Genomic DNA, 12,203 nt, shown 5'->3' with positions numbered 1-12,203 from the left:
TCTGGAAAATTTCAAAACCGAGATTGATGGATTCTTTTTAAGTGTGGAGATTATGGGAAGTAATGTGGGAAGATGGAGATGAGTTATAGATTTAAAGGAATGTCGACAGCAGAGGCTTCAGGGCTGGATTGTCAGCTCTTGCCCAGCCCAGTGAAGAAACATTGGATCACTGCTCACTGTTTCCTGTAGGGATACTGCTCTATACTGGGATAATGCAGTGAAATGCAAACATGTGGCCAAGGCTTAATGCACTGCAGCACGGCTAAATGATAGGAAATTATTGTTTAATTTATCTTCAAAGAATAATTATTTGTAAAGGGATGCATCAAGCTGGGCTGTACACGGCCTCCAGCTGAACACTGACTCATTTTGCATCATATTTTTAAAATAATTTACTAATCATTAAAAATACAGTACATTTCATTATTTAATGGTGTTTGATGTTACTACAGCTTCAATAATCTCTAAGTACCCTTGGGCATCAACAGAGCTCATAATTTCTGGATCAATTAAAATCGAACCAATTGTTTGAATCATGGGAACTCATAGACTTTGAAGACTGACAAACAAAACAACCTTTTTTTTCAATTATGGAACCTTAAAACACGGAGGGCTATCAGCTATTGTGTCTGAACCAGCTCCTTGTGAGAGTTAGTCATGCTGCCTTGCTCTTTCCTTAGACCCCTGTGAAATATTTAGGTGGCTCTTCTGAAAGTTATTACTGAAACTGTTTCCAACATCCTTTCAATCAGCAAATTACAGATTAAGATAAGAGGCCACACCAGTAGGTTGAAGAACTGCTACTTCCCTTCAACCATTCTAGTTCTTGAACCAACCTGCACAACTCCAATCACTACATCAGTATAGCAACACCATGACAACTTTCCGCTACAATGGACTTTTTAATTGAATAACTTTATATAATTTATGTAGTTTGTTTTTCTTGTGAACGTTGTGTGCCTATGTTGCTGCTCCAAGTATGCTTTTTATTACACCTGTGCATACATGTACTTGTGCATATGACAATAAACATGACTTTGACTCTGGGGCTGCTTAAGAAATTCTCATTGCTCCCTACTGACTATTTGGTAACTATCTTCAATGTATCTCTACCCATCTCTGTGGGTGATGTTTAAAATGGTGCTGGGGAAGCACAAGTGACAACCTGCTGGTAGCTAACAAAACTATAACCTACTGTATTAATCACACTTTATCTTGGATATGATCACTGCAATCAATAGCTATTTCGGAGTTGAGCTTTCGAACCGCCTGTTTGACCTGACATTTTTCTGGTGTGAACTGAAGCCTCAAAGGTGCAGGATAGTTGCGGCGTGGTGAGTACAGGCTGAATCAAGATGGCGTGGCCCGGGCCTGAGAATGGGGAATGAGCCGATGTTTGACCATTGCTGGAACAGATGTGGAGGCGATTCACTGCAGCACAATGGAGGCAAGGCGATCGGAGGTGAGACAGAGTCAAGGCAGCGGGGCCCGGGTCTGAGAGTGAGGAACTACTTGAGGTTTGGCCAGTTGAAAAGGTCAGGATATCGGGGCTGGAGGCGAGTGAAGGGCCAGTGCCCAGCTCGCTGCTCCACGAGGTTTACTCGTCTCTGCACTGAACTGAAGCTCTGGCCTGCAACTAGTGGGCTCCTGAATAGGCTGCAGTGATGAATGGCTTCGTGGCTGTGAACCCCAGCTCTCAATGTTATTTGCTTCCTTTTATTGTTTTGCACAATTTGTTTTTTTTCTGCACATTGGGTGTTTGATGGTTTTCTTCTTTTTAATGGATTCTATTGGCTTTCTTTGTTTTCTGGCTGCCAATAAGGAGACAAATCTCAAGATTTTAAGTAAAATATGTAATTTGATAATAAATGTACTTTGAACTTTGGTTATAGACCATCCTGCCAGTGGAACCAAGATCGCTCTTTCCACCTTATCAAGACAATTCATAATTTTAACCATGCTATTGGAATCTCCCAAAAACCCGATATCATATGCTCTGAATTTTACAGCTCACTACTGGAAATCTTTCCTTCAAGAATAACATGGCGGTTGACTCCAGCATTAGATTACTCAATGACCTGTAACCTTTTACATGCTAAGCTGGCAGATGAATGTGTCCAAATTGAATTGTTCAGGCAGAAATTATCCAATCTTCCTTTCCAACAGGGAGAAGTGAATGAGAGCCAAGAAATGTAGGCAATCGGCCTGAGTAGGAACTTAAATAGGAGCTTGGGAGATGGAACAGCTAAATCCTCTGATATAAATGTTTTCCAATAGCCTGATCCATACCAGCAGTCCTCTCAGATGTTGCTCACCATTTGTCAGATAGGATGTTATTCTAAATGTACAGCAGCAACTTTTTTCTCATTCATCCACTTTTTTGGGATAATGGTGCCATAAGCAAGGCCAGAGGTCTTTGCTTAGGGAAGGTGATGGCTGGGCATGTTCTTGAACTGCTGCATCCGTTGGTTAAATCATCCTAACAGTGCTATTGGCTGGGTGGTTTCAGGACCTAGACCTATAGGCAATGAAGGACCACCAATAGACAGTATTTCCATGCAAGGATGGTGCATGACTGAGAGGGGAAGCTGCAGGCGGTGGTGTTCCCACAAACGACTTATGATATCATAACATGCAGAGGGATTAGTTTAGTTGAGCATTTGAGTACTTATGTGATTAGTTCAGCACAACATTACAGGGCCAAAGGTCCTGTTCCTCTGCTGTATTGTTCTTTACTTTCCCACCACTCCCCGCTTCCCACGGGGATCACTCCCTTCATGATTTCCTTGTCCATTTGTCCCTTCCCACTAATCTCCCCCCGGCACTTGTCCCTACAAAGAACAGAAATGCTACACCTGACTATTTACCTTCGACCTCACCTCCAATCAGGGCCCCAAGCAGTCCTTCCAGGTGAGGCAACACTTCACCTGCGAACCCTGCTGGGGTTAGCTATTATGTCTGGTGCTCCCGATGCGGCCGCCTTATTGAGCGCCTCCGCTCTATCCGCCAAAAATTGAATTTTCCAGTGGCAAAACATTTTGATTCCTATCCTCATTCCCATTCCATCAAGGCACCCTCCACCCTGATGACATGAACATTGATTTCTCCTTCAAGTTTTTTTCCCTCCCCCTTTCCTCTTCTTCTATTTGCCATTCTGGCTTCTTACCTCTTCTCCTCATCTGTCTATCACCTCCTCCTGGCACCCCTCCTTCTTCCCTTTCTCCCACGGTCCACTCTTCTCTCCTATCAGATTCCTTCTTGCAAGCTTGAGCATACAATTTAAGGTTGATGCTTCAAACTTTCATTGAGAGAGAGTTGCATTATTGAAGGTGCCATGATTTTGATGAGACATCAAAACAAGCATCCATCAGCTACTCCCAGAGGTTGTAAAAGATTCTATTGGACTATTTGAAGAACAGCGGGGAAGTTTTACCCACAGTGTCTTAGACAACATTTCTCCCTCAAACAGCAAACCTGATTATTATGTTATCTTTGCTGCTTGTGGGACCTCTCTATGCACAAACTAACTGCTTATACTGACTACATTTCAAAAAATCTATTTCATTGCCCATAAAATAACACAGAATATCTTTGTTTGCGACAGATATGCACTAAATCCAGGCCTTTCTTCAGTTGTATTCAATTGCAGTAAGGAGCACATCTTAGAGCAGGGGCTCGCAACTTTTGTCATGCCATGAACCCCTACCATTAACTGAGGGGTCTGCGGACCCCAGCTTGGGAACCCCTGTCTTAGGGTCATCTAGAGAAGCATCGTTATTCCACTTTGCTATCCACAATATGTGAAAACATGCAGTCTTCCACAGCAACAGAAACGTAAAGAATGAAGTGTTATAGAAATATGTTACAGGAAATAAATGTCTTATTTGATGCAGAGTCTTTAAATACTATAGGTATGCTTCTAGGTTCTTTCTCACTTACTTATGAGGATAGTTGCAGGCTGGCTCCGAACCCCAACTCCAGCGCTGGTAGCTGCTGCAACTTCCACACGGTACAGCATGCCAGCTATTAGTCCACGGACAACCGTTGAATGGACAGTTCCATCAATCGACTTGTTAACATGGAAACGGGAGTCATTTCCCAAACACCAGATCTACAAGAATAAACACCATGAATTCAAATCAATTTTGTTTGCATGCACAGATGAACATTATATTACCATGTATACACTCTGCGAGTTTGGGGCCATGATCTGGAGGCGGCCTGTCCTGGGATTGAGGCCCATCTGTATGTGTGGGTGGGGTGGGAAAGGGGCTTGTTTTACTGTCATTACCTGTTGTATGTTGGGCGCGTGCTGTTCTGCAGAGCATTGTGGGAATGTTATGTTGGCACCAGAATGTGTGGCGACACTTGCCAGCACATATTCAGATTGTGTTGATTGTTAACAGAGAAGGCACATTTCAATATCCATGTATTCTAATCTGAAAGCTTCATGCATGCAAGGAATTTCCTTCTACCCTGGATATAAAACAACAAACAAATTTAAATCTAAATTATCTCTCAGCTCATACAACAGCATAGTACAGCAACAGGCCTTTCAGCCTGTCATGTCTGCGCTGACCATGACACCAATTTAAGCTGATTCCTTCTGCTTGTGCGCGTTCTATATTTCTCTACTCACTGCCTATTCGTGTGCCTATCCAAATGCCCCCTTAGTCCTACTTTGTCTGCTTTCTCTCTGCCTCCCCACGCAGTATATTAAAGTCTAAAATACCTTGCCTTGCAAATCTTCTTTAAACATTAGCCCCTCATGCATTAAACCTATGCCCCTATTATTTGACATTTTCACCCTGGGGAAAAGACTCTGTCTAGCCCATCTGTGCCTCTGATAATTTTATATACTTTGATCAAGTTGCCTCTCAGTCTCCAGATAAAACTATGGCCAAACCAAAATATTTTATAGATACAGTGTGACTTGCCAGCTGCCATGCTCATTGGCCTGTCCAATAAGGCACTTGCCATACGCCTTCTTTCACAGCCTTTTTACTTGTGTTGTTACTTTCAGTAACCTATAGATTTGAGCCCTAAAATCTTTCTGTGCATCTTTGTTCCCGAGGGTCCTGCCATTTACTGTACACTCCACACTGATTTCCAATAGTGCAACACCTGACCATTAATGAAACCAGTTCAGCAACATATGCCTCTGTTTTTGATTCCAATACCATCAATGGGATAAAGTTTGGGCTGGTAATAACAGATAACCAAAAAACAGTGACGACTTTTCATTCAGCCTCCAACCACATAAGCAGCTACGTGGCTGAGGGCAGTGATCCGAGATGAGGCTTTGTGTGATAATGCCTATTTTAAAGTCTTAGGAATAACAATTTAATTATAAAGGTATTAATGTGGGATTAGGTGATTAGACAGTGAATGACTATCTGTGCTAACCAAAAGATCACTAGAGCTTTGAGTGCAATGTAATCAATATGTTATTCATTTGTATTGAACATGAAGACATTGTGATATGAAGGATATTTGTGCAAGTCAATTTAAACAGCATACATAAGTATATCAATACTTACAATTACAGTGATTTAAGGAAACTGAAATAACATTTTGTCGGTTATTTTTCCCTTGCTGGCTAAATATCTGAAGATTAGGATGTATTAGGGAGCCCTAACCTAAATTGTCTTAAACTTGCGGATGATTTTGATTTTGATGACTGATTTGGCTAGATGTGGATGAGTATTCAATATTCCATCATGATGCTTTTAAGGACATAAGGACAATTAAAAGAAGAACATTTTCTCATTGGAATTTGTCCTTCTAATACTCAAATCCAAGCAGCCAATGTTCAGCCGGGATCTAAACCCCTCCAGGAGTTTTTGACAACACTCTTCACTGTCTGTGCCAACATTAGGGGAGCACTTTTAACTGCGCATTCAATCAATCCTGAGCAGCTTTTAGCTTTCCCTCAATTTAATGATTTGTGGGGAGAATGTGATTGCAATTATTGATGTCAAACTTCTGGCCTTCTAATATGAATTTTGGGCACACACATCCATTTCAGATTTATTGGTATTGATTTAGTATTATCACGTGTCACATGGTCTTGTGTATCATTTATAAAGATCAATTAATTACAGCAGTGCATTGACGTAATACATGGTAGAACAATAACTGAGTACAGAATAAAGTGTTACAGTTGCAGAGAAAGTGCAGTGCAAGTAAACAATAAGCTGTCAGCTCAAAACAAGTGCAGGATCATAATGAGATTTGCATTTTATTACATCTTCCCCACTTGTTTCCTTGAAGAACCTAACCAATGATCCACAAGCCACCATGCACATTGAGGTTAGCTGTTTGCCAGTCAGAGGTCTGAGCATCACATTTCCTCTGGCCTGACATGAGGTGCTATGCCTCTGAACTGCACCCAATCATGGACATTTATTGATGATAAATATCTCCTGTTCATTTGATTTCCGAGTGACTGCAGATATACACAACTAAGATGGCACCAAATAGCTGCTTGCTCAAGCTCATCTGCAAAAACAGTTTAAATTCCTCTCTTTAATGTCTCCTTTTTTGCACTTTTCAAGGTGGCTGGGGTTCTGTCTAAGTCGGTGATCTGCAGATGCACTCAAACTGAGTTTTTCCCTGGTGAATGAGTTCCCTTCTTCCTAAGCTCACCGACCGGCTGTTTTTTTGACATATCCAGGAGCGGCTTGGATGTTGCGGGCCTCCAGGGTGCGGCCCTGTGAATGACTGATTCCATGCCAGTGTCGCTGACTAAGGCAAGGCGGGAGGAGGAACATCAGAATTTCACAGCTGACAGAGGTCTCTGTACTCGAATGACCGCTCCCTCTCTCTTCTTCTCTGCCGATTCTCGAGTCGGAGAATCTTGGAATAAAAAGTGACACGGCAGACTGTAACACCGTAACAGCGACTGTTTCTTAGTCTCCCCTTTCGCCGAGAAATTGGTGACACCTCTCTGTCCCTTGTTAGTGAGAGAGAGAGCCTGTAGCATGTCGAAGTGTTGGGTACAGCTTTTGTTGACTGCAGATCATGGTCTCCCTTTGGGGGCTTTGCTTGGTGAGTGCTGGGTGCTAATGCTTTCTGCTGAATGGGTGGGGGGGAGTGGGGAGGTTGATGTTTTGCTTGTGTTGGGAAGAGGGAGAGGGCGCTCTAGGGTTCTAACATTTTCTGTTGTTAATTCTTTGAGGTTCTCTTTTGATCTTGTGGATGCCTGTGAAGCATAAGAATTTCAGGTTGTATACTGTATACATTCTCTGATATTAAAATGGAACCATTTGAAATATACCAAAGTTACTTGTTTTCAATGCTTGACCATTACAAGTACTGTGGGCAGACTCCATCCTGGCTTGGCCGTAAATGCTGAAGAAGCAATAGCCAAGGAGCCAGTTGTGATAGTCAGGAACAAGGAGATACATCTTTGTTTGCACTAGCTTTGTGGTAATCTGGCAGGGCTTGGGGAGAAGGAAGGGCATGACTGCCTGATTATTGTTTTTTGAGATCTATGAAATGAAAGCCTGACAGTTACCATTAGTCTGTTTCTAGCAGTCATTCATGATGAATATTTACCCCAGTGGTTGTGTGCAAATACATTTTACTGGTTCCGACTGTGAGGGTTTGAACTGAAATTAGCAGATGCAAATGGCTGCTCGACCAGTCAAGGTGCATATACTGAATGATAAATCGCCATTCCCTTCGCCAGCCGAGCAGTTGCCAGCGGAACCAAGTGGCTGTTTTTGTTGTGCAGAATACCGTTAGTGATTGTTCCGCTCTGCTAGTTCTCCCTTTGCAAAGTTGGGCGCAGGTTTTGTTCCTTACTATACGTCCTGCAGATGGCTGAGCAAAGGCTCAGGCACTCAGAGTTACAAGCTGGCTGCCCAGACAGTGCAACCTGTATTATCATAAATGTGCTCTGGTCACTTTCCTACCATACATCCTAATGAAAGTTCAGACTGAAAGCAACAAACTTGATGCCAGCTACCACTCGTGAGTACTCAGCTCTAGAGAAAAAAATACTTCAACAAAATGCTTCAGCCATAAAGTGCAAAACACAGCCCTTAATCCTCAACAGTTTTAGCTTTTACGTTGAGCATGCATGACCAGTCCTCCCTTAAAACAGGCCAGCTGCATGGGGAATAAAGATCAATTAAAGTAATGAACATATGGTAAACAGTAACCTTATCACCATTAAAGGCTCATTGTAAAAATGCCAAGCCTCCATGGATTTACGAGGCTTCTTTTGTTTTCATTCTTCACCTCAGAACAATTATGATTAAATTCTTTAATTAACATGTCCCAACTGTTGAGAAATTAGGCTAATATATTTTCAAACCTCAGTCATTAGCTTCCCCTGTCCCACTGTTCATTTGATTTATCCCTCCAGTGTCCCGGCTTACCCTGTACTCCTGGATGATTCCATTCTGCTCCTCAACGGGAGGTGGCTCCCAGGACACGCTGATACTGGTGCTGTTGCTCAAGCCAATAGTTGCCACGGTAACAGCTTGTGGCGCAGCAGCAGGAGCTGTTTTTGTTTAGTGGAAAAGAAGAAAAGAATGTTTAAGTGAAGAGAAAGCAGGCTGCAGGACTCTGAGGCAGCTCCTGCTGTGGTCTGTGCCTCAACATATTTGAGATAAAGTGAGTTCAAGGACGTGCGATGGTCCTGCTGAGCCAGGTTAAGCTGGGTTAGAGATGGCAAAGGGAGAGTGACTCTGGCAGCAGATTTCAACAATATACCATCTTCCTGAGTTTTAAAAACAGCACTTCACATTTTTTAAAATAGGTTATATTACTTACTAATTGAAGGCACTATGGAACTTTCAAGCCCATTTTAGATCAGGCCATTAACTGATTTGTCCGTTTGAAAGGTTTCTGGATTGAGAGATATTCCCACAAGGGATGACCAAGTTGTAAGATCAGAGTATATTCTCCAAAATAACACTGGCAATGAAAAGTGTTTATGATAATCACCTGGGTGAAATATTTCACATTTCCTATCTGTTCTTGTCAGAGCCAAGCTATTGCTTAGCACTGCCCAACACACATGGGCGGTTGGTAAACTCAGTGACATGTCAAGCAAATTTCTTCCTCCAACGTTTATCCTTTCCACTGATCCCTCAAGGAAAGACTCAGCACATATCACTGATAGACGGCCAGTCTATCAACCTATAACCTTTGGTCAACCTTTGCTGCAAGTACTAAATGGTGACAATCTGCCAACTGTTTAACAGCCCTCTACAGTGCAGCTAAAAGGCAAGCTGCATTCATACTGAGGCAGAAGCTGGGAGACACAGCTGGGAGGCAGGAAGGCAGTTTTCCACCAAACCCTCGACAAACACTGATCTGTAAACAGATGTGAGGAGATCTGAAGAGGGAGATGTGGAGGAATGAAAAATAATGGGAGATTGATTGGTAGATTATTACCAGTTGTGCTGTGATCATTGTGTTATGAGCTTCAGCTGCTGTGGAGAATCATCTCCTCCCACTATCCTGATCTTGGGTCATTGAAGGGAAAAAATATGACTATAAAAGGAAATTTTCAAAGAAAATAGATCTTACTTTAAGAAATCTGTTTTCACTCCACTATTTGATCAACCTTTCATTCCTGCAGGAAGATTAGAAGACAATCTAATGCACCACAGCCGAAGGATTGTTGTGAAAGAACATTGCTGCAGGCTTACTGTAGAGAGCAGCAAACAAGACTTTGACCTGAATCCTACTCAGCAGGGTCCATGCCCCAAATACACCTGGTGTCATTCCCCTTTCAGGCTGTGTGGTCTCCAACGGCCCCCATGCCTCATTGCTTTGACCATTCAGTGCAGCAAAGTGGTCTATGAGCAGCGACTAGGCCTCAGTTCAAGTTTACAAACACTTTATCAAATATGGATGATTAAATACATTTAAAACAAGAGCTCAAATAATTAAAAAGACAAAATATTCAAAAATAAATAAATTTAAATAGTCACAGCTTCCTACTGCACAGAGTTGGCCCTTTGTCCCACAGAGTCTATGCTGACTATCAAGTACCCCTTTACACTAATTCCCAATTTAGCCCATTTTACTCTCTCCACATTGTTGTAAGCTTGCCTAGATTCTACCACGTACCAACATATCAGGGGCAATCTAAAGTGGCCATGTTATCTACCAACTTGCATGGCTTTGGGATGTGTGAGGAAACTGAAGCATCTAGGGGGAAACCCAATCTGCTTAAAATGCCTCTATTGCTAAACAAAGACAGTCATTTGTTCAATTAGGCTCATGCATGCTCTCAGTGGAAGAACCCACTAGTCCCATTACCCCTCTCCCTGTTTACCTGCATTACTGCAACATATTTTCATATATACCCGCCAATTCCACTTTCTAATTTGCACCATTAATAACCAAGCACTCATTTGCCACAGCCAATTTAATCCAGCAGGATGTTTTTGTGATATGAGAGAAAACCAGAGAAAAAGCGGGAAATGCACTCGCACATGGAGAAAACATGCAAACTCCACATAGATGATACCTGAGATCAGCATCGAACCAGTGTCCCTGGAGAACTAACTGTTGCGCCACTACGCTAACTGTTTAAGTTAGGGGGGTTAAGCTGGTTTGTGCTGGTCATGCAAAAGAAACTCTCTGCAAATTGACAGCCCACAGAAAATCAAGCACAGTTTGAAATGGTCTGGCAATTCACTATAGCCTGCTGTGTGACCTTGGTGCAGATCACGCAAGTCCCAAAGCATCTGTAAGGTCAAACTTGTGCTGTTAGGTTGCATCAGAACCTTACCTTCCTCTGGCGTCCGCACAGTGACAGATTCACTGTCCATTCCTTGGAACTCATCGAAATACGGGCGGATCTTAATCTCGTACTCTGTTCCCTTCTTCAAGTCCACAAGAATGGTGGTGCGCTCAGCTGGGGATTTCACATCTTGAACCAGCCAGGTACTTGTTTTGGTTCGGTACATCACCCGGTAACCCTGAATGAATTGGGCTTGCTGATCAACCTGCAACAAACACACCAGGGCAGAAAGACACGTGGTAATTAATGGCTTAGATCACACAATGGAGAATTATATGTCCATTTTATTTTGCCAATGACACAGAGATTATTGGCATGGAAAATAGAATGGATAAAATCATAAAATCACAAAGCGATAACAATTGACATAGTGACTATGCAGTAATATACCAGTCAGCTTGAGGTCATTCAAAGAAAGCATAGTTTTGAACGTTTCTAAATGGTGAAGAGTTTGGTCTGGAACACTTGGGGTTTAAAGAGATTTAGAGATCCTTGTTGGGTGGCGTGGTGGAGATATGTCTCTACCAAAGGAGTGTATGGCACTCCTTCCCTCCGCTAGCCTGCAGGTCACTCTTGGGCGAGGTGCAACATCTGTTTAGCCCCCTGATCAGGGTCATGCTAAGCCATGGGAGCAGGTGGTAGATGGTCATATGAGCAGCTGGTACATATCACACGTCCTGGTTATGTGGCCACTGACACCAGGCAGACAATCTCTGAAGAGTATTGATAATGGCTGGGGTCACCCGTTTTGGAAAGACACTGCCCAGAAGGCGGCAATGGCAAACCACTTCCGTAGAAAAATTTGCCAAGAACAATCATAGCCAAAGGTCATGATCATCCACATCATACGACACGGCACATAACATAACACAAACAGAACCTTGTAGAGAGCTCACTAAAATCCAGTGGTCAGGAATCCAAATAATCAGAAAAAGAGCTTATGCATTTCTTTGCAATGTAGGTGGTCATTTTAGCCATGGAGTCCTTGTTGGTCAAGAACAGTCTTGTTCCCCCACTAATTTTCCCCATAACCTATTCTTGCCACACTTCCCTGAACTCACTCCAGGTTCCACCTCTCACTTATACACTTGGGGCAACTTACAGTGGTCAATTAACTTTCCAACCCATCTTTGGGATTAGGAAGCTTTCCAGGGCACCTGAACAAGGATTAAGTTGGGGGGAGGGGGTGGTTGCTGTATGGCACGGCTCAATAAAATAAACAAACTACTCATGCAGTCACAGTGAGAACTTGCACAAAGTCTACACAGATAGAATCAGAATTTAGGATTAAACCTGGTCAGTGGAGCTGTGAGACAGCAGCTCTACCAGCTGCACCATGTGGAATGTTAGCTTTTATATCTCAACGATGACAACATAAAGGGGAGAATGTTTTGCTACAGTTACAGAAATCTGAGGAGAGATTACATCTAGA

The 12,203-nt window shown here is 42.6% G+C and overlaps 1 protein-coding gene across 5 annotated transcripts in view; it reads right to left on the bottom strand.

Annotated features, from left to right (window-relative positions):
- Positions 1-12,203, bottom strand: part of robo3 (roundabout, axon guidance receptor, homolog 3 (Drosophila)) — a 345,220-nt gene that overhangs the window by 58,518 nt on the left and 274,499 nt on the right. For all 5 annotated transcript variants that reach the window (XM_072238366.1, XM_072238370.1, XM_072238367.1 and 2 more), the window contains exons 14-16: positions 10,760-10,976; positions 8,388-8,512; positions 3,940-4,111 (exon numbers count right to left, since the gene is read on the bottom strand). In XM_072238366.1, coding sequence (XP_072094467.1) covers positions 3,940-4,111; positions 8,388-8,512; positions 10,760-10,976 — 514 coding nt within the window. The remainder of the gene's footprint in view (positions 1-3,939; positions 4,112-8,387; positions 8,513-10,759; positions 10,977-12,203) is intronic.

Source organism: Mobula birostris, chromosome 20, assembly GCF_030028105.1.
Source record: "Mobula birostris isolate sMobBir1 chromosome 20, sMobBir1.hap1, whole genome shotgun sequence".
In the NCBI taxonomy this organism is placed as follows: domain Eukaryota; kingdom Metazoa; phylum Chordata; class Chondrichthyes; order Myliobatiformes; family Myliobatidae; genus Mobula; species Mobula birostris.
This window is presented reverse-complemented; position numbering and strand designations above follow the sequence as displayed.